The sequence below is a fragment of the Porites lutea genome, chromosome 14, assembly GCF_958299795.1.
Source record: "Porites lutea chromosome 14, jaPorLute2.1, whole genome shotgun sequence".
NCBI classification, from domain to species: domain Eukaryota; kingdom Metazoa; phylum Cnidaria; class Anthozoa; order Scleractinia; family Poritidae; genus Porites; species Porites lutea.
In genome coordinates this window covers 21,010,927-21,032,210 of record NC_133214.1, presented here as the reverse complement: position 1 = coordinate 21,032,210, position 21,284 = coordinate 21,010,927, and the positions used below count along the sequence as shown (strand labels likewise).

The 21,284-nt window shown below is 36.9% G+C and overlaps 1 protein-coding gene across 4 annotated transcripts in view; it reads left to right on the top strand.

Moving 5' to 3' along the window:
• Positions 1–21,284, top strand: part of LOC140925209 (disco-interacting protein 2 homolog A-like) — a 32,752-nt gene that overhangs the window by 633 nt on the left and 10,835 nt on the right. The window contains exons 1-26 of one of the 4 annotated variants that reach the window (XM_073375189.1): positions 1,891–2,051; positions 3,265–3,372; positions 5,465–5,530; positions 8,420–8,476; positions 9,625–9,768; positions 10,200–10,490; positions 11,264–11,316; positions 11,509–11,569; positions 12,130–12,203; positions 12,850–12,973; positions 13,482–13,576; positions 13,991–14,101; positions 14,472–14,595; positions 15,137–15,240; positions 15,583–15,685; positions 15,934–15,998; positions 16,288–16,381; positions 16,771–16,890; positions 17,289–17,403; positions 17,893–18,032; positions 18,584–18,720; positions 19,282–19,371; positions 19,859–19,986; positions 20,591–20,675; positions 20,863–20,913; positions 21,017–21,064. In XM_073375189.1, the coding sequence (XP_073231290.1) occupies positions 2,003–2,051; positions 3,265–3,372; positions 5,465–5,530; positions 8,420–8,476; positions 9,625–9,768; positions 10,200–10,490; positions 11,264–11,316; positions 11,509–11,569; positions 12,130–12,203; positions 12,850–12,973; positions 13,482–13,576; positions 13,991–14,101; positions 14,472–14,595; positions 15,137–15,240; positions 15,583–15,685; positions 15,934–15,998; positions 16,288–16,381; positions 16,771–16,890; positions 17,289–17,403; positions 17,893–18,032; positions 18,584–18,720; positions 19,282–19,371; positions 19,859–19,986; positions 20,591–20,675; positions 20,863–20,913; positions 21,017–21,064 (2,637 nt within the window). In that variant the 5' untranslated portion in view covers positions 1,891–2,002. Of the gene's footprint in view, positions 1–1,890; positions 2,052–3,264; positions 3,373–5,464; positions 5,531–8,419; positions 8,477–9,624; positions 9,769–10,199; positions 10,491–11,263; positions 11,317–11,508; positions 11,570–12,129; positions 12,204–12,849; positions 12,974–13,481; positions 13,577–13,990; positions 14,102–14,471; positions 14,596–15,136; positions 15,241–15,582; positions 15,686–15,933; positions 15,999–16,287; positions 16,382–16,770; positions 16,891–17,288; positions 17,404–17,892; positions 18,033–18,583; positions 18,721–19,281; positions 19,372–19,858; positions 19,987–20,590; positions 20,676–20,862; positions 20,914–21,016; positions 21,065–21,284 lie in introns of those variants that run through there. The other 3 variants (XM_073375188.1, XM_073375187.1, XM_073375190.1) reach the window with 3 other exon arrangements.

Below are 21,284 nucleotides of genomic sequence, written 5' to 3'. Positions count from 1 at the left end.
AAAGCTAAACAGAATCTTTCCGGGTGCCGTTAAAAGTCCGTCCCTCTTCCTGGTCAGCGCTATAAAAGAGTGAGATTTCAGAGGGCATAACTTGTGCTGAATTCCGAAGTAGTCACGGTCGTGCTTTTAGGATCACGGCGCTATCAATTGATCATCCCACGGTATTAGAACATGACGTTACATATTATGAAAGCTTGTGAGCGGAGATAATTTAACACGAGATCAAGTGCGAGTTGGGGGGGGGGAGGGGTTGATTCCACATCGGTTTTTTTTTGTCTGTGTACAGGGAGACAATTTGAACGTGGATTTTCTACGTAAAAATATAGTGGCCAGGATTTCTACAAATAGCTTTATGGGAGACAGTAAAGGTAATGGAAGACGAGATAACTCTTAATTGGCAAAGTCAAAATGTTGTCTGCTATATTATACATTAATTATCTGATAGTTGCATGAGTGAGAATTGGTCAAAATTCATAACCTGTCAGTTAATGAGGAATGCTGTAGCAGGTTTCGTGTCTTTTATAACTGATAGATGTCAGGTTTTAGGATTTCTCGAAATCATATACTGGCTGAAGATGCGTACAATTTTTGATGGGTAAATGAAAAACTGCCAAGAAACGCTGGGCTGGCACTGAGTTATAAAATATTTGAGAAAGAAGGTACTACTGCCTACCAGGAGCCGATTTTCGCTCGGCTGTGCCTACCCTACAAAACAGGCTCTTCCTTTGCTCAGATGAAGCTCAGATGACCACGCCGCCGTCTTCCCCCCCCCCCCCCCCCCCCCAACTGTACCCTCGGTGACTTAAACTGAAGCACTGTCCTGAGGGGTCTCCCGTTCATCTAATCATATTTCGTATAGACGCCATTTACACCTAAACTAGTAACAACCGAAGGTTACGGAGTGCGGGTGACAATGGTCGAAGGTTAAAAACGCTTTTGCCCCATGCTGTGCTTTGCGTTAGTTGTGATAGATGGTCAAAACTGCGAATGATCGGAAAGTCTGAACGCACGGGATCAGATGGCGTTCTGTGAATTCCATTCATTCATTGTGGAATCCAAACGAAGCGGGAGCATTCGTAATAGCAACCTGGAGATTAGGATTGCGAAGTCCCCTTGTCGCCTGCCATAAAATAATTTTATTTTTAATACAAAGATGAGTCAAGACAAGGGATGATCGCCAAAATTTCCCAAGGCGTGCCAGAGAATGAAGGCGAGGAAGGTCGTCCACTGCACGATTAGGCTACATGACATAACATGATATAACAGTTGGCAAGCAGGGGAAAAGATTTCAAAAACGTTTGCGGTGCTTTGCCAAAGCAAAAAAACAAAACAACAACAACAAAAAAGAAACACGTGTTGTGGGGTGTTTCGTAAACCAGAAGAACTTTTTATGCAACGCCCGACGACTCTAAAGATCAAACATAGTATTTTTGCCAAAAAATGATCGTTTGTACTTTCTCTTTAAACACTTACTTTGCATTAAGAGCCGGCCAAGTGCTAATACTGCTTCTCTTTTAGAGTAACCTCGGTTTTTTTCACCGCTGTTTTTGTATTTGCCCTCTTCACTCTGTTCATTTAGTTCAAATCAAAAGTGCATTTACGTTTTTAAGCATTGTCACGCTGTCCGCGATATCTTTAAAAACGTGCAGTTAAGAACTCAACAAATGCAGATTACATTCACTTAAACAAAAAAAATCATAAGGGAATTTAAAAGATTACTTTTATCCTACTTAATGTCTACATCGTACATGTTTCTTGATTATAAATTGTCCTATAAACGTGCTTTCATTACCATTTTTATATGGTAATCACCGACATTTTCAGTGCATTTTTTCGTATTTTGATGAGTCACTTTAACATTTATTTCCACGTGGTTCTCGCGTATTATCATGAATGACGTCATAACAAAATGGTTTATTCGAAAATAATTCGAGTATCAGCCTTTCTTTGTCACTTTCATCTTTGTAATTGACATCAAAGGTCCGCTTGCGAAGCCTCAAAGATGGCCAATTACAAACGCTGGTCATTTCCTCGAATTGTCCATTTCAACGGTAAGTCACGCTTTGGAATCAATATGCTCTATGTTAATCACAAGGGATATGATACCCCATGAAGAGAGGATCGTCGACCGTTATCAGTAAAATGAAGCCATGCGGTATCGAGTCTAAATTGCGATTATATTTTGCCGTTTTGACTTGTTCCAACAGAAATTACATCTGCTTTCATGGACATATCCAATATAATAAATTCAGTAGAACAGACTCGGCTGCGAGTTCAGTAAAAATGGCAGAATATGTTTTTAAAGCTTAAATGGGCGAAAACATTGGGATGTTAAATATTTATTTCGATACCTGTCTCCGTCTCGCTCCAAGGGGCTACCTGGAAAATATAACTGCTAAATATACTTTATAAATCCGTGAAATTTAGCCTTGATGGCATTAAACAAGAAAATCGTTTATCTTTTACTTTTGCGAGCGTGAGTGCGTTCAGAAAGATTTAAATATTGTACGCTAATTTTCTTTTTATCTTCAGATACCTGTCCTTTAGGAACTGCACCTGTCTCTAAATGCTATCAGTGAATAAATTTTAGCCTTCATGACATTCATGGATGGAAATTTTCAAAATCTTGGCAAAAAGAACAGTTAGAAATCAAACATAGTGAATGCGGTTTCTAAAAAGCGATCTATTAACAAAAAACTTAGTAAATATTAAATTGATTAAGTAAATATAGAATTCTAAAGTAAAAATGACTTTCTGAACTTTTGAATATTTTGGTTTCGGCTTTTCTTTTAATTTCCGTTAAAAAGGGATTCATCAGAAAAAAGTTGTTTGATAGCCACTGACAGAGCCATCGCCTCGAGGACTGATATTTCTTCTGTTCTGATCGCTAAAGAGAAATATTGTGCGCGGAAAAAATGCCAACTGCAACGTTGCGTGACTTTTTCTGTCACGCAAGACGCATATTGTTTGGGTATTATCGTGCTCATTCTCTCTTGCCTGAAATTGAAATTTTCAATAAGCCACGTCGATCAGCTAGAAAATTTTGAGAAAGTCATGAAGAGTGTCTTTCAAGGGCAATTCTACTAGAGTGGGTTTTTAGACAACTGTGATCGTGTTGTACGCTGGGAAAGTGACGACGAGCCTGTCACGTGACATTTGTGACTTTCTCGATCTTTGCGAGGGGAGAGTGAGCACGAAAACAGTACAGTGCAGTTACATTTGCCTCGCCCACTGAATGCCGGAATTTTCCACTTTTTTTCACAGAACCATTGCCGCGGTCAAGACCGACAAGTATGGCAGAACCCCCAGAATCTTCCCTACCGCCTGCCGTCCTCGAAAAACTGCGAGAATTGAACACCGAACTTGCCGAAGGTGAGTGACTTTGCGACTGATTCATCCTGTTTACTGCGCGAGTTCAAGTGAGACCTGTCGAAATTTGGATATGCATTTCTGGGATATTTTGTGAGTAGATGATTTCAAGGATTTTAAGAGCTGTTTACATGGAATGTATATGTTAAAAGTGGGACAAGGATAGCCATTTTGTTGGTGTTGACTCAGGTAATTTTTCTGATGGAAATGCCTCACAGATCCTTGTCGCTGATCATAATTCAAGGCTCTGATCAAACAAGGCTAAAAAATTCTTGAGTTATGAATATGTAAAGAGTTGTGGTTCCTGTAAGATCATGATTCAGTGAAGGACGTTGTCGGCATGACATAGGGAAAGTATTAATGTCGACAAGGTAATGATGGACGATTTAACAGCAAAACCCATCCGCTGATGAAATAAAGTCAGTTTTGGTTGCGAAAGTTTATTTCGCAAAATGCATTGTACCTTGTCATGTTTTGAAATTTCCAGAGAATCTGATGTTTCCCGTCGCGATCGCTGCATGAGAGATCTTTTCAGAGAATAGACAAGCATTTTGTTTGAAGGCCCACAAGTTTGAGACACAAGTTAAAACATATAAAAGACGATTAATCGGTTTAGAGTCGGTGGATGACAAGTTTAAGATGTCGATCTTTTGTTCTTATACCGATAGGCGTTACAGTCGAAGTTTAATTTATGAAATCCTTTCTAAACTAAATACGTATTAATTGTTATCTCTGTACTGTGATAAAAATGTTAATGATAACTCTCTTCTTGTTGAGAATCTGAAAACATTAATTTTAACCTATACCCTATCTCCTGTTGTTTGAGGTAACATCTTTCTCTTGTTTGAAGTTCATTTTGCTTTCTATTTGTGTACCGTACAATGTATTTGTCTATAAATAAATCTACATTGTACTAGGAATGTAATAGAGTGGCTGGTTCGTTTATCCTGACGAATGTTATTGCGTTTTGTTGGCAGATTGAGATGTTGACATTTCAAAATTATGGAAATTAAGAGTTCCGTTATTCTATATTAAGCTTATTGAAAATCGTGTTGTAAAAAACTGTCGAAAGCTTCAAAATTACATTTTCCCTACACAGAACTGGCGACCTTTCTTGTGCAAATAGAGCAAATAACAGCCTTTCAATTTTAATTCTATATTTACAAGTTTACCGAACTTCCAAAATAATACATGTAATCATGCAGACGTCATGAGTGCCAATATATTATTATTTGTTTTGTTTTGTATTTGTGTTCTTAAAAACCTGAAAAACAGACAGTGTTGTTTTCTTTAAGAATTGTGGCAAGCTGATGGAGTGTATGAAATGAGATGCTTTGACATCTTTATGATCAATTAAAGTTATGCAAATATGCATCTACAGCTTTATATATAGATGCAAAACTTTTATTTTGCACATAAAACTACTTTGGGTAATTGTCAAATCCCCAGGGTTTCATATTCTAGGTATGTGACCTCTTATGATTAGTCAGATGTTACTGGCTAGTACACATTTATTAACAAAGAGAATTTCAAGGTCAATAAAAACTTTCCAGTCTGTTCCTAAAATGTTACACAACAATTATGGGTAATATGGTATTGAAAATCTCTTCTATTTTATTTTCAAAATTGTAACCTTTGCAGGACATTTTTCCTATAGCCATTTTTGACAATTTGACATAGAGCTCAAAATTCTGGCATTGAAGTATTAAATTTTGTTTAAGAAATGGAATGAGAGACCACTAATTTTTTTTGTGAATGTACATGAAACAACACATACTAAAGACCCACCAAGTATAGCCAAGTATAACTTATAGCCTGCGTAGCTGGTGGAAAACATTGTCGTGTGTGATGTTTTGATGGCGAAGTCACTTTTAATAGGGGACTTACTCATATAGCTCTTGTGCGAGGCACCCTTTTCTCCTATTCCCATGATGGCCTGAGATGATCTAGCTGGGAATAATAAAATTCTCCTATTATATTTGCCCTGTACATCTTTGCAAAATGAAAGTAGAATGTGGGTTTTTAGTCAAGAGTAACTTAGTAAAACACTGTAGAATGTTCATACCTTCATTTTGATCCTTTATTTGTTTTTCAGGTGACATCACTCAGAAGGGATATGAAAAGAAAAGGGCCAAACTGCTTGGTCCGTATTTGTCCAGAGGTAAGAGGCACTGTGTAAAGAAAACGTATAAATCATGTTACTGTACACAATAGAAAAATTGATATTAGCAACCTTTGGATTTTTATTAAATAGTTATCTACTCAACAACATTCATATTCGTGTTCAGTTGTATTAAGGTGTGGGAAAATGATTGATCAGCAGACTAAGCCAAGCTGGGACAGCTTGGTTTACTGGTAGTTAGTAATAAGATGGGATTTTCTGACTGGAAGGGTGGCTGTTCACCCCTGCCTGGCTCCGCTGAAAACTGTGCAAGAATCAATCATTTCCACACCAAATCAGTATTATCATTATCATCTGAGTTACGCAATCACCCATGAAGCCATTTTATCAGCCACATTAAACCTGTTAATTAGGTATATTTCAACTTCACCTATTCATTAAGGGTGTTGTGAATAGTCCAGTGTTGATTTCGTCGCGGCTGCTAAATATAAGTGCTGAAGACTCATTTATACAGGGTTAGCTTTGACCTAAGGTAAATATATTCACAAATTCCAGTCAGAAGAAAACTTTGTATAACTTTTTCTGTTATTTTAAACTCAAATTCAGGCATCTTCTCTCTGTTATTTGAGAATATTTTACTTTAGGTCAAAGCTAACCCTCTATAAATGAGTTTTCAGTGCATCCATTCTGCAGCTGCGACAAATTCGAAACTGGACTATTATCCATTTGTAAATTGAATTTCCCCAAAAACTTCACTTTCCGGTTGGGTACCTTAAGAACAGAAGTCCCTAGCCTGAAAGCAAAATCCACTAGCTGTGGGCAGTCTATCAGACACAACTTTCTTTGCATGCTGCTCCAAAGACAAGACTCCCTTCTGAAGGGATGAGCGTGTTGTCTCGCGAGATAAGAGTCTCGTCTCTAGAGAATTAATTTCCAGGCAGTGATATTATATTGTATAACATTAAATGTAAATGACGTGCAGCTTTATTTATCTGTGGCTAAGATACAGAAACTACAAGTATAAGAACTGGTACCTACAGAATGTATGGTACATATAGTTAGGTACAATGTACAGTTTGTAACAGTAAATTGTCTTCCAACATTTGTATGCACATGTAATATTCTTCTTCTTTTATTACATGTATTTATAATTTTTTTTCCATGTCTGAGGTGGTCCACTTGGAGGTTTCTTATTATATCTCACCATTCAAAAGATCACTTCGTGCATGTTTGAATAACAGTAAGAAATAATTAGCTATTCAAATGTCTGAAAGTATACATGTACAATGTATTATAACACAGCAGTATAATTATTTCTGCTAAAGTGGGTGTAATAATCACATCCAGTGTGTATATTATGGACATGGGGTAGTCAATACTTCAACTTACTTGTTAAAATTAATTCTTTGTCCACTTTCCTAAGCTCAAGCTGCTTTTTAAGTTTGCATCGTCACATTTCAAAGTGCAGTGCTCTGTTAAAGCGGATGGCAACATCCTAAAATATGAGCTGAATTTTTTCTTTCATGCAAATATGAATGCCATAATATTGCAAACTTCCTTTCTGAATGTTACATCCAATCATTTGTTGGAGAATTTATTACCAGGTTTTAATATTGCTTTCAATAACATCAATACCCAATATTGATGATTTGAGCAATATTAATGTAAAGGTTGATATTGGGAAAGATGGAGTAGTCATTTTGTAAGGAACATTGGGCAGGGAAAAATTTTGATTCGTGATTCATAAGGTGGTGTGATTGAACAAGTAAGAGTTCTATCTTTGTTGTTGTTGTTGTTGTTGTTGTTGTTGTTGTTGTTGTTGTTCAACAGACAATGTTAGCTTCAAATGCTGTAAAGTTTGTACATGACTGAATGGCAACAAATTTTTGTCATACATGTACATGACTGTACATGAATTTCAGGGTATTACAACCATTTTATTTAGGATTTTGTAGCCATTCTTTTGCTTAGAAATGAATGCTTCACCTTTGTAAGCATACATCATTAAGCTATAACGTTCATGTTTTTTCTTTATGATTACACTATTCCATAGTTAGCTGTTGATGTCACATGCTGTGTAAGCTGTCTCTAACTTTTTTGCTTGCACATTCCATTTTATATCAAAGAATGGTACTGAAAAATACAAACAAAACAAAATCAACTGTGAAAAAGTACTGGTCATACAATGTATGTTGTCATTTAAGTTAAAACAGTTACATATGAATGTAATTGAAAGGTCAGTCTTACAAATACATGTCATAAAACTCTGCTCCAGTTTGTAGTTCTGAATGCAAATATTAATTTTTAGTGTGTGAATTCAAATAGGACTTATTACTTGTATTATATTCACTGATAGTTGAAAGTCACTTAAACACGCAGTAGACAGCTTCAGGGATTTGAAAAATTAAGTGTGCACAACTGAAGCTGGCTACTTACACTTGTGAAAATAATGGTTGGTTTTTGTAAGTGAATAGTTCAATTCAATGGGTTTTTTCAAAATGGCTTTTATAGCCATAAGAACAACTCTCGGCTAAATGAGAGTGTCCATTAAACTAAGAGTCAGCTCCAACTGCAGTGCATTTTCTGATTTTAAATTAATTTTAACCACTTTGTTGAAAGAATTTACATGTGCACTCTAAGTTATAACACCCTTAAGGGTGTCTTAAAGAATAAGCACAAAAATAACACATTTAATTACAGTTTTAATCTTTGACAGAATGGTACAAACTAAATTGGGGCTTTAAAAAAGGAACCTTTCTATTAGCCATATAGTTAGGTTTTTTCAGAGTGAAATGTTAAATTTTTATTGAGTTAGTTTTTTTAGTTTTATTGAGAGTGTCAGAAAGGAATTGGTATTTGTCTAATGTTTCTTCTTCTTTAGTTATGGTAATAAGGTAAATTAATGTAATATTGGTGTTCTTTTTTTAGAGTTCAATGTTGCTTCACCGAGCAGTCCAAACATGAATAACCACTACGGTGCGGCTGGTAAGTCAACAAGTTACACATGCAATAATGGGTAATGTGCAAAATAATGCACAGTTTCCCCTTGAGCAGGGTTATAACCTTCAAGACCAGATCGAGGATTTTCATGACAAGAACTTGTGTTAGTAAATTTATCGAATTTAATGCTTATACTGATATACTCATCATTCTCCATGGACGTGTCTAACTTTTTGTATGATACAATTTCTCTAAAAGTCAGTGTCACTTTTATAATGTTTTTGTGCTGTGTTCAGCATTGATAAGTCTTCTTACTTGCACGGGTCATTTTTGTTGATATATTCACATCTTTGTTATACAGTCCTGGTACACCTACTTTGTGTGCTTAGACACATGCTTCATTACAATTTCTGATATTGGAAAGCATTATTGAAAATGACACTCGCTCTGTTTGGGATTGATTGAAATAGACTGTTTAGAAGTAGGAAACTGATACTTGATTTTATCCCTAATTACAAAAGAATTGTCTTATAATTTCTTATCTGATAAAAATCTTCTAAGGCACTGATTTTGTCATGCATATAATAAAAAGATGCAAGCAGTGATTATGAAGTACTTGGTCAACACGGGTTTATGGTGGATGTGGCAGTTCATTTGTGAAGAGTTGATGACCTCTGACTTATAGTTCTGATTTAAATGACATCTTGAAACAGCTAGTTTGTGATGTGTCTGTGTATTGGATCCAAGTAGCATTACTGAAACAGGCATACAGTGGTTATATGTACCTAATTTGAACCATGCAAGAAAATTGTCAACATGGTATTGGTGCTTAAACTTTAATTTGGTTCTTGTGGTGCATTCCTAGTGTAATGATGGCTCAAAAACCCAGGGGAAAGTCTCAGGGTTTGTAAAAAACTGAAATTCCTGCTAATCCTTTGGGCAAGCAGCTCTCGCATTTTGCTTTTCCGGGACGACTTCTTACTCATCTTTGTTAATGATTGAGTTTAAGGATGAATTGCCCAAACCCTTGCCAATTACAAGTACAAGTTAGCTTTAAAGGTCACTTGCCCAGCAAGAGAATGTACTTGTCCTGGACTACCAGAGGGGACTTGTTTGGAGCCCTGAAGTCAGAATTTTTTCACAGCCAACAAGTTAATATGGAATGACTCACTGTTTGTATGTGCATTGTTTAGTTCAAAGATCAGAGGCTCTTCAGGCAGCCTTAGCCAAAAGGTTCACAGCGCAAGCTGAGCCTGAATTACCTGCACCTTTTAAAAGACCATCCATGATAAAACGGAAGCCTGCAGAAAATGGCACTCAATCACAAATTCAAAGAGGTATTTGTCCAAATTACATGTAATAACATAAGACTGTAGCTTGATAGCTTGAAGATAATGAAAACACTTTGATAAATCCAATCCTAAAGCTAAGATGCCAGCTGGGCAAAATCTTTTTGCAAATAAAATAAAATTAAAATTAAAATCTATCACAATTCTTTGTGATAGATTAATTTTTAGTGTGGTTGAGATTCTAATTTATGGACAATGTCAAATGGTTTTAATGTCAAAAGGAATCAAGTTCCTTGCCTGAAAACAAGGAAAAGTTTTTGCGACAGAAAATGGCCACCATTCTTGATTTTTGTCACCGTGAATAAAATGTGGTATGGCGACCACAACTGGTACATATTGTAAAGTTATGATATTACTCTCTCCCCGTCTGCTGTAGTAAAGATAACTATAATAAATAATTTTATGTTCTAAAATGTTAGTAGGGTCTGCATCCTCACAAGATTCCATTGGAAACATTCCTCCAAGTGACTACACTCCCCCTGGCTCAATTAGTTCTCGTAACTCCATACCTCGTGCAGACTCAGATGAGTTCCCTGCTCCTCCCCCAGACAGTATGGCTTTTCATAGACACAGCTCTGGGAGTTTTGCTCCTGTCACCCCTCCCCCGGACCTAACAAGACAAGCATTTGCATCAACTGACTCCAAAGGAAGTCGAGTGATGCATCTGTCATCAGTACGGACAATAGAAAATGATGATGGACAGTTGTCAGGTAAAACGTGGACTTGTAATACTGTATTTATTACAATGTGACTACTCAATCTGGGGCACTTGGGATAATCGCAGTGTTTTTTGAAAACAAAATATTCTCAAGTTTCTTTGAGTGAAAATTGATGGTTCAACTATCAACTGTTGAAAACTTTAAAACCGTTGGAACTTACCTGACCTCCCAGGAAACAGCTCTCCAATTCATAAAAGTTATTGGTCCGTTTGCAGAAAACTTGAGAAACTTTTGTTTTCAAAAACAGTTGTGATTGGATTCCTAGTGCCCTTGTTCGAGTGGTTGCACTGTAAAGTCATTGAAAATTCTCTGAACAATAATATTATTCTCTAGAAATCTCCTGAAGCTTCAGACCTGTTTTTTATAAATAAGGCAAAGGATGACATGGAAGAAAAGAGGGCGTTAAATGGTTTTGTGACTTATGGAAGTTAATTCTCTCACTGAAGGGATTAAATTCACAGTAAATTCTTATTAGCATTGTGGATAGTTGAATTGCATTTTTTCTTAGAAGTTCTAACCTGATGGCAGTTACATCTTGAAAACCCTTGCTGTAAACATCCATAGTCCTTTACATGTACATGTACAATTGCTCAGTCTTACATGTGTGAGCTAGGGCGGGTTAACAACTGGCAAAGGTCGGCTGCTTTAGGCCTTATTTATAAACAAAGTGAAGCCTTCCCACTGAAGGAGGCAATTCTAGTTATCAGTGACTGTACATGCATGCAGAAGTGGGACCTTTTAATATCCTAGACTTTATTTTGTAGTGTCAAGCAGTCGAGTGTCAAGTAAAATTCAACAGCTACTTAACACACTTAAGGTATGTTAAAATTTGTTTTCAGAAGGTTGTGTTAAATGATTAGTTAGAGAGCAGGAAGAATTCAAGCTTATCCACATACTTTTAATATTAGTTCAATACAAGTCACTGTTCTTTTCTTTTCAGTCTGTATAATAACCCTGTCGTGTTGCGCTTACAAACCCTTGATCCCCCCGGCATTGTTCATTTCCGCAGAGACCTAAGAGAAAACCACTTGAACAGTTTTATACCGAAGATGATGATGAGCTTATCGAGGGTAAGTCAATGGTCTGAAAAATATATATATCCTCAGAACAGTGCTTCTTCGTACAGGTTTTTTGTACTTTTTGTTCTGAAATGTCCCAATGCATTGATCATTAGTTGTATGCATGCAGAATGGGAATGAGGTAAATTTCGTAAAATTCTGAAAATAAGCGCCGGGGCTTATATTTTTGAAAAGGCCCTATTTGAGGGGCTTATATACAGAGGGAAATTTGCGTTCAAAAATTGATTGGGCTACCCTTATAGTTGAAAGGAAATTTACCGTTTTTGCTTTGTTTTACTTTGTATTTGAGGGCAATATTTCTAAGTACAAGCCCCCGGGGGGCTTATATTTGGAGGGGCGATTTAACGGAGTGTTTTTTGGGTTATGAGATTGGGGGGCTTATATTTGGAGGTGCTAATACATGGAGGGGCTTATTTTTGGAATTTTATGGTATGTTAGATAATACTTTCAGGTCTGCATGAACATGATTATGTTGTTGGCCAAATAACATTTCTGAATTCATTTCATTATGACCTGACTTACATCTGATAATACATTTAATTTTAATAAAGCAACCAAGCCTGATCCAAATGCTCCGCGGCCTGAGGGACAGACACTGAGACCTGTGGCTGGAGAGAACTTGCAGGTGATACATTTATCATGATAATTTATTCACTTTTTTTAAAAAAAATAATTTGTCTATGTTCATGGGAGACATGGAAATGTTAGACCAGAGGGCCATCACTAAGATTTCAAGCTGCTGGGTACAGCTGTTTGTGCAATTAGGAGGCAGGGAATTGAAGAGCTACATGTAGGAATATTTTGTTTTGGGTCCTTTTTCCTTTTGTTTCCTATTAAAGTAGCTGGGGGTAGGGAGGGAACCCTGGCCCCTGGTCCTCCATGACAGCCCTGATAGACAGAACTGCATTGAATACTGAGTTGTTTGTACCAATACATGTCTTGGGAGAAAGCTTGGAGGAGGGTATTACAAAACTACAGCTCATTGTTTATAATAGTTATCACCTTTAGCATAATGGATTCCACACTGTACTGGGCTCTGCTTATTTATCATTACAAATTTTGCCGTTAATGTAATCAATTCTTCTTTGTTATAGAGTCGCTTTTTATTGGTAGCAGCGTTTTTACCACTCTCGCTAGCTGCCTACCGATCAGGCTACGCATTTATTACACTGTATGCGGAAGTATAATATTGTTGCTATGATATGACTAGCTAATAAATCTAAAACAATGGAGAGGGTCCTTAAAATACAGTCTATTTTGTCTGTTTACAGGTTCCAGAGGAACTCCCAGCAAATTTAGAGGAATCACTCAGCAGATTTGCCACTAAGTCTCCCAAGGGTTCCTGCTTCTCTGTTGTAGACAATCATGGAAAATCAAATGTTACTCTCACTTATGGTGAGTAGTCATTTGTTTTATGTTTTTTTTTTTCCATTCAGACATACTTAGCCCTAGGACCAGGGATTGGAGTTAACTATCCACCTGGTCAATGAAAGGAAGAATATTTAACAATTATTCCTCAAGTCCCAATGGGCTCTGAGTCAATAGCCCATGAGGCCGAAGGCCGAATGGGCTATTGACTCAGAGGCCATGAGGTAGTCCAAATAGTCCCGTATTTGCAACTAAATTTGAGCTTTGACAACTGGGTACTGTACATGTATGTTACAGTACAATGCAGTGCAGTTTACAGTTGGCTGCTCTGCCAAAAGTTATACATGTATAATATATGTATGAAGTGTAAAGCTCCAAAACTATCAAATACAGGATACCCAGCAAATGAGCTTTGTACAGAAGTTGAGATTTCACTGTAACCCAATGTACAGTGAAAGTAAAGTAATAAGCAGCTGATTTCTGGAAGCTACTTCAGCAAAAAGCATGACTTTTTTTTATTCATTCCCATGTACAGGTAAACTTCTCTCTAGGTCAATGAAGCTAGCATATGCTTTACTAAACAAGGTCGGAAGTCACAAAGAAGGGACCTCTATTATGACTGGAGACAGAGTGAGTCATTACCCTTTTAACCCTGAGATCAAATTTGAATTCTCATTTGTTGCCCCTATTCATTTCCTACAGATCGAAGTGGTGAATAGTGGGGGGAAGTTGGTAAAATGTAAAGCAGACTCATCTTGTGTTATCATGTCCATAATTCTCATCACCAATCTGTTTTATAAAGCACTGATATCACAAGGAGAATTTTGATACTGATCACTCTTAAAGCTTAAAGGGTTAAACTACATCCCTTCTGCATAAGAGGAAGTTGTAAGATGAATTATAGTTGCAAAGTTATGATTATAAGAAGACTAAACCAGTTTGCATGTAGACCTGAACATAACTTGCTTGTGATAGTATTGGAGTACTGACATTTTAAAGACATTTTAGAGGTTGCCAGCAATCAATGCCTTGTTTTGTCTACAGGTTGCACTAGTATATCAAGTTGATGATCCTATCAATTTTATGACAAGTTTTTATGGATGTCTTATTGCTGGAGTCATTCCTGTTCCTATCGAACCACCCTCAAGCAAAGATGTAAGTCTAGAAATACTGAACTCATTTAGTTAATAGTAGCTTTCGATATTTCATACTTTAAGGATTTTTGATGCCTAACAATAACAGGGAGGTGCTCTAATGGATGCAATTGGAAGCTTATCACTCCTGAAAGACAAAAAACCTTCTGATTCTTTTGTCCTTGTTGTGCAGTTGATAACTCCCTTATATGGGGCATTAAGACAATTGTCTTTATATCAGCATCTCATTTTGGTAAGAGATGTCTGTTTCCTTCCCTACCCTACCCTCCCCTCCCCTCCCTTACCCTGCCCTACCCTACCCCCAAGAGCTTGCTTGCAGGCTGGCATACAAGCCACTGACATGTTTTTGTTGTTGTTGTTGTTGTTGTTAGTACCCTGGTTGTCAGCAGATCGGCTTTCTACTTGGTAGCTGTGGGGTATCCTGGGCACTAACGTCAGATGCATGTTTAAAAAGTTTGCCCAAGGATGAAACAGGGCACGTCTGTACATTTAAAGGTGAAGTATTATTAATTTCATTTTACGTTAGACTGATCTGTAGAGGTCACATAACTACGGTGATTGTTAAACATGGACGTTCTCTTTTCTGAAGGCTGTGGTACTTAGTGTTGGTGCATATGTTACAAATATTAAACATGAGATCAGCATTTATGATACTGTGACTTTAAAGTGTGTTAAGTCAAGAGTACCATGGTACCATTCTAATCTTCATTTTTTTTCTATCTATAATAATAATGGTCATTATACAACAAGTGTTTTTCTCACACATGGCTGGGAGTATGGGTTTGAGTGTGTGATATGAGTTCACATGTTTTTTGGGTTGTTTTAGGATTTAAAGTCGCGAGTACTGCCTGTTCTTGTATCCACTGTGGTCTCAGTTTCTTGTCAGCCATTTATTAGCTCTTTTTGTGATTTGTGGTGTTGATACTAAAGGTCAGGCTGCTTGGTTTGCTTGGCATGGCTTCCGGTTGTATGTGATCCCCATTATTTCTTCTTGATGACTAACATTTGCAAATTTTAATTTTCTTACATCCTTAAGGTTGGCCCAAGTTACAATGGTTTGTCACTGCAAATCTCAACAGGCATCCAAAAGATTGGCAACCACCTTCAAATCTGGACAGAAGCTCCCCTGCATACATTGAGGTTTGATACACTGTGTGATTGGTGTGATTACAATAATACAAGTTATTTACTTAGCGTTAGTCATTAACATGTACACTGTATGTTCCCAAAAGAAAAATGAAAGCCTTGACTTGCAAATGTATCAAAGCAGAAGGGGGCTGGATAAATGACTGGTTCACTTACAGTACATTGAACCTTAAAGTGTAGTGGTGTAAGTGACAGCCCTAGTAAAGAAACCCTGATCTACACAACAATTTTTGGAATTAAGACTGAGACAAGTCAATTTTTTCCTTTTTTGCCTCAAGGTGAGACTAATCCCATGTGAGTACAAGATTAAAAAGTAAAGGTAATATTTTATCTCAGTCTACTGTAGGCAAAGATGGTGCAGTGATGGGAGTGACTGTTACGCGGATTAGTATGAACCTCCACACCCAAGTCCTAAGTCAAGCATGTTCTTACACTGAAGGTAAACACAAAACTCTTATATCAAAATTGAGATTCTCATTTACTGTCCCTATACTTTTTCAATAGAAGTAGTGGGGAGAATTTGTACAAATATCAATTTATTAGACTCATCTTCCCTGATCATTTACTCAATTCTCATGACCACCCTGTTTTCTAAAGCATTGATATTATAAGGAGAAATTTCATGCCGATCACTTTTAGGGCTTAAGGGGTTGAACCATTTGTTTTCTTCTTTTTTGTCTCCTTTAGGTGAATTAATGATAAGTGTTCTTGATCCAAAAAGAGAAGTTGGATTGTGGCATTCAGTTTTAACAGTAAGTGCAGTGACACTAAAATGTAATTTCAGTGATCTTTTCTAGCGGTCAAAGCAGCAGAAATAAGATACACAGGACACTGATGGTATAGAGAAATGTTAATAAATATCAGAACATTTTTCAATTCGCATTCTGGTGACTATGACATTACTAAAGTTCTGGTCAACAAGTGTAGTATATCAAAAGAATCTGGGGTAATGTGTTGTTAGAATGGTCTTTCTGGGGGAAGTGGTAAAAAATGTAGGCTGGTACCAGTTAATTTTTTCTCTTTTTTGTTCTGTGTTTACAGAATGTGATGAATGGCATGCACGTTATTTATGTACCCCCAGCAGTTTTGAAAAATTCCCCAGCAATGTGGCTTCAGATGGTGACAAAACACAGAGGTAAGAAAACTGCTATCACTCTATTTGTAATTAGTAATTTTTTGACAATATAAAGTAAATAAAGCTGAAGTACACTGCCGAGATTTTATTGAAATAAGGCATCGATGTTTGGCACAAAATTACTTTGGCTTGAAAAGTTGAGATTGCAAAGAAAAAAAATTAATCATCTGACTGACAACATATTTGGTTGAATTATGTTTCTACATGTTTGTATCTTTTTCCTTATTCTTTGTATTCTTGTTTACTTCCTAGTTTACATCCCCCTCTACATGTATCTCTTTCTTAATTTTCTTCCCTCCTTGTCTAATTCAAAGCTGTTTCATTTCTTACCTTTCCTTTTGCCCTAATTATTATTTTGCAAACTTTTATGTTTTAAAAACTCTTTTCAGCTACCTGTGCATTGGTGAGTTCCAGAGACCTGCACTGGTCACTACATGCCAGCAAAGATCTCAAAGATATCAATCTAACCACTATTAGGATGTTGCTACTGGCTGACAGAGCTAATCCATGTGAGTGGCTACTTGACTATTACTACGGCACATACTATACATGTACTGTCCAGTAATATTGTGAAAAACAGCTGCCTGCAACAGACTACATGGTGTGTCAGACAGCCAACAGTGGTTGACCAACAAAGCCACCTGTGAGCTGACTGACTGCTGACAACCTGGTGAACTGTTGGCGATTTTTGTCGGTTATACATAGTTGTATTTCAGTGTTATCTCAAGATATTTTTTGTGTTTAACCAACCTCTCTGTGATACAGAGAATGTCTAGCTCTAAAGTAGTCATTTTTAATGATAGACAATAATAATTGAAACAAGAAATAAATTCAAAATGTGTCAACTACTTTTTTTCCTTTTTTCTCTGCTCATGTTATAGTTGTCACTGCTGTTTTTTTTCCTTAGGGTCTTTGTCAGCCTGTGATTCCTTTCTTAACGCTTTTGAGGCCAAAGGCCTGAAGCCTGAGGCTCTTTGTCCCTGTGCAAGTTCAACAGAAACAATGACAGTTGCACTAAGAAGGTACAGAGATTAAACTTGTAAAACCTTTTGCTTTTAGAATGAATTATGAGATGACTGTCTATTTTGTCATTTGCAACTTTTGCAAATGATCTGTGTTTGAGACACTATGTCACAGCTTGAAATAACCTAACTTTTTTATCTTGCAATCCTTTTCCAAAGACAATGATGTAAATAATTTAACCCGAATAGTGATCAACATCATCTTTCTCCAAACAATATCCATACATCATCATCAAAAGAAAATGTTATGAGAATTTATAAAAATGAAATGATCACCAAAGGCCTAGAAAATGTTAGGTGATCTAGCAAATTCTCTCTGTCTTCAAAGAAATGTATGGAACATTTTTAGACCTGCCTGCCTGCCTGGCTCTGCAAGCCCCTATTGTTATTTCAGATAGCCATCACTCAAATTTTATTTTCAATACATTCATTGTTGTAATTTCTTAGAGAGTACAAATATAAAGGTTGTTGTTTTTTTTGTTGTTTTAGACCTGGTAAACCAGGAACAACTGCTACCGGTCGAGGTGTGCTGTCATTATCTGGTCTGAGTCATGGAGTTGTGCGAGTTGACAAGGAAGGCTCCTTGACGTCACTGACTTTACAGGATTGTGGGACAGTTCTACCGGGAGGTATGCCCTATTGTTGTCATGTTGTAATGTTTGATCCATGTGTTTTATGTAAACCTGTTTGGAATATGGGAATATGCTGTTCTTTTTTAAGCCACCTTTTGAAAGATTGTCAAAACATTTAAGTTTATGAGAATAAATAAAAAAACAACTGCCCGGTTAGCTTTTAAAATGTTGCTGAAATTGCATTTCATGGTATATTCATTAAATTACTGGAGAATAGACCAGTCTCAGTATATCAGGGGGCATGGTGAACGCAAAGAAATCATCTTGAGGTTCAGGGATGCGAATTACAGTTTTTTTGTTTTATTTTCTCTGTCCTTGGAGTCAAGTATGAATGTTTATTCATGAAAAGTGGTCTTTTACATGTAAGTGTAAGGCTTTCAAAGGTCATACATTAGGACTTGATCCACTGACTTGATGGGCAGTTTTATTATCATACTATGGAAATTATTGCTTATCTCTTTAAGACTTTCCACTGACAACAGTTTCCAAAATAATTTTTGTAAGGTTCAGTTAATTCAATCTTTTCTGTACTTTCGAATTTCCTGCAGCCAAAATAGCAGTGGTTAAAGTTGAAGGACCTCCTTGCTTGTGTAAAAGTGACGAGGTTGGTGAACTGTGCATTGCATCTGGTGCCACAGGGAGTGCGTACTGGGGACTAGCTGGCAAGACTAATCAAACTTTCAAGGTATTTATATGTTGGATAATAATTGAATGATGATCATTTTCTCCTTGAAACTCAACCAAAAAGCTACTATCTTACTCCATCATAGTGTCATACTTGGAAAAGGGTTTTTTTTTCTTGATTTACAAATTTCTTATTTTGATAAACAGGGAGGTCATGAGTATTAACCCTTTAAGCCCCAATATCCACATACAAATTCTCCAAACTGATCTCTATATATTTCCTTAAAGAATGAGTTGAGAGAATTTGGCAAAAGATCAAAGAATTTTCTCTTTGGTGATCATTTTATTAATTCTCATAACCTGGTCTCTTGACAATGTACAGATATCATTAGGAGAAAATTGATGTTGGTCACTATTGGGACTTAAAGGGTTAAGGTGATGATCAGTCTTTTAACAAATTCTTTGCACTTCTCTTATAAGAAATGTATGGGAAAAGAAAGAAGAATTTGTATCTTGATATTGAAATTAAAGGCCAGAGCTACAATGGCAAGATAAAATTAATGTATTTTGACCTAGCCCCCTTCAACTAGCTCAGCTTATTTTGTTCTCTTTTAATCCTTAGGTTCAACCAACTTTAGACGATGGAGCTCCTTGTGAACAGTATCCTCCTAGTGATTATGTCAGAACTGGTTTACTGGGATTCTTAGGACCTGTAAGTTTATTTCATTGTATTCTTTTTGTTTAATTCTGTAGTACATAGCTACATTAATAAAGCAAGTGCTAAAGCCTTAAGGCTTGTTTACACATACAACCAAAACATAAGTAAAACATGCAAATAGGCAGTTAGGTGTCATTCACATTCTAGCTATATCCATAAATTGCCTATCTAAGCAGATAATCAAATTTCTTTCAACTCAAAGCAAGTCCTGTAATTGTTCTTGGATAACTCGAGTACACCAAAAAAATTCATGATGCTCAAGAACCAGTTGAACTTAGTAGCCTAGTGAGTTTGAAACTACAGCAGTGAGAATCTAAATTTACAACTTACAGTTTGGATTCCATTTCAGTTTACGGTGATAACTTATGTCATTTAAATGTAGGCGTAGACAGTAAACGTATTTTAAAAACACCTTTGTGAGCTTGAAAGTATAATTATGTTTGAACTTACCCTTAATACTCTTGTCTTGTTTGTTCCCCAGGGTGGACTAGTTTTTGTCTGTGGCACAGCAGATGGAATAATCAAAGTCAGTGGTAGAAGACACAATTGTGATGATCTAAAGGCTACTATTCTAGCTGTTGATCCAATTAAATTTGTCTACAGAGGCAGGTTAGTTGTAAACCGGGAATTAGTGAACTCTAAATCCTCTATTAAGCCCCCTTTCTCCCCCTCTGTAATAAGCCCCTCCCCCTTTTTTTTCAGTTGGATCCAATTAAATTTGTCTACAGAAGAAGGCAGGCTAACTTTAAACTGTGAATCAGTACCATAATCCTCTATTAAGCCCTCTCCTCCCTCTCAATAAGCCCTCCCCTCCCCTCCCCTCCCCTTCCCCTTTATTCTTAAATGATGGTCTGTAACACTTCACGTGGACTGATCCACGATCTGGTATGATTTATCCTACAGCTGGAAGCTCGTTGTTGTTGTTGTTTTGTTTTTTTTTCATTTTCAGCTGCATCATATGCCCGAGGTTTTCCACTGAACGGTCTAGTTTTTACGGAGAATTGATACCATGAGTCTATTTTTCACTAAATTACATAAGCCCCCCACCCCCTCAAACGGGCTGTCAGTAAATAAGCCCCCCTCAGAATAGAGGATTTATTGTAACTCCATTTGTTTTTAAATCATCAAAACCATTAGGGTTATCCCTTTTAAATTTAAACTGATGATTTTGTGATAGGACAAGTTCAAAATGTGCATGTTTTCCTGCTCGTAGGATTGCCATCTTTTCCATTACGGTTCTTAAAGACGACAGAATTGTTGTCGTTGCCGAACAACGACCACAGTGCACTGAGGAGGAGGTAAGAGCGTTGTTTTTTTTTTTATGAAGAAATCCTAAAATGACGCTAGTTCACGCGCGCGCACTACTTAGTACTGACAAAATCTCGTACTCGTAGCTCGTACTCGTCTCAGAATGTAAAGCTCTATAATCTTAGTATCAGAGGTACGACAGTGCTAACTTCAACAATTTTTCTCCTCTGAAATTAGAGTTTCCAATGGATGAGTCACGTGTTGCCTGCTGTTGATAGTATTCACAATGTAAGTCTTGGATTTTACTTGATCTGTTTTGCTGATGCATCCTGATGGACTTAACACTTTGCAAGAAAGGAAGTAATGCTTTTTTAACCTTTTTTCTCTGCAGGTTGGTATTTATTGCTTATGTTTAGTCGCACCTGGTGGTTTACCAAAGGTACGTTGTTGAAAATTGATCAAAACGTTACTGTACAGACTTGCTAGTCAGTACTGATGCATGGCCATGTTTTATTGCGCTAAATTTTGCCGAAAACAAAAGCCATCAAAATTTTCCGTGGTGTCGTCTAATCCCAGTGTCATCATCTCGGTTAGGATTCAAGTCAAATTTAGATCAACTGTAGCCTAAGAAAACAGCCGACATTTGGCGACACTACCAC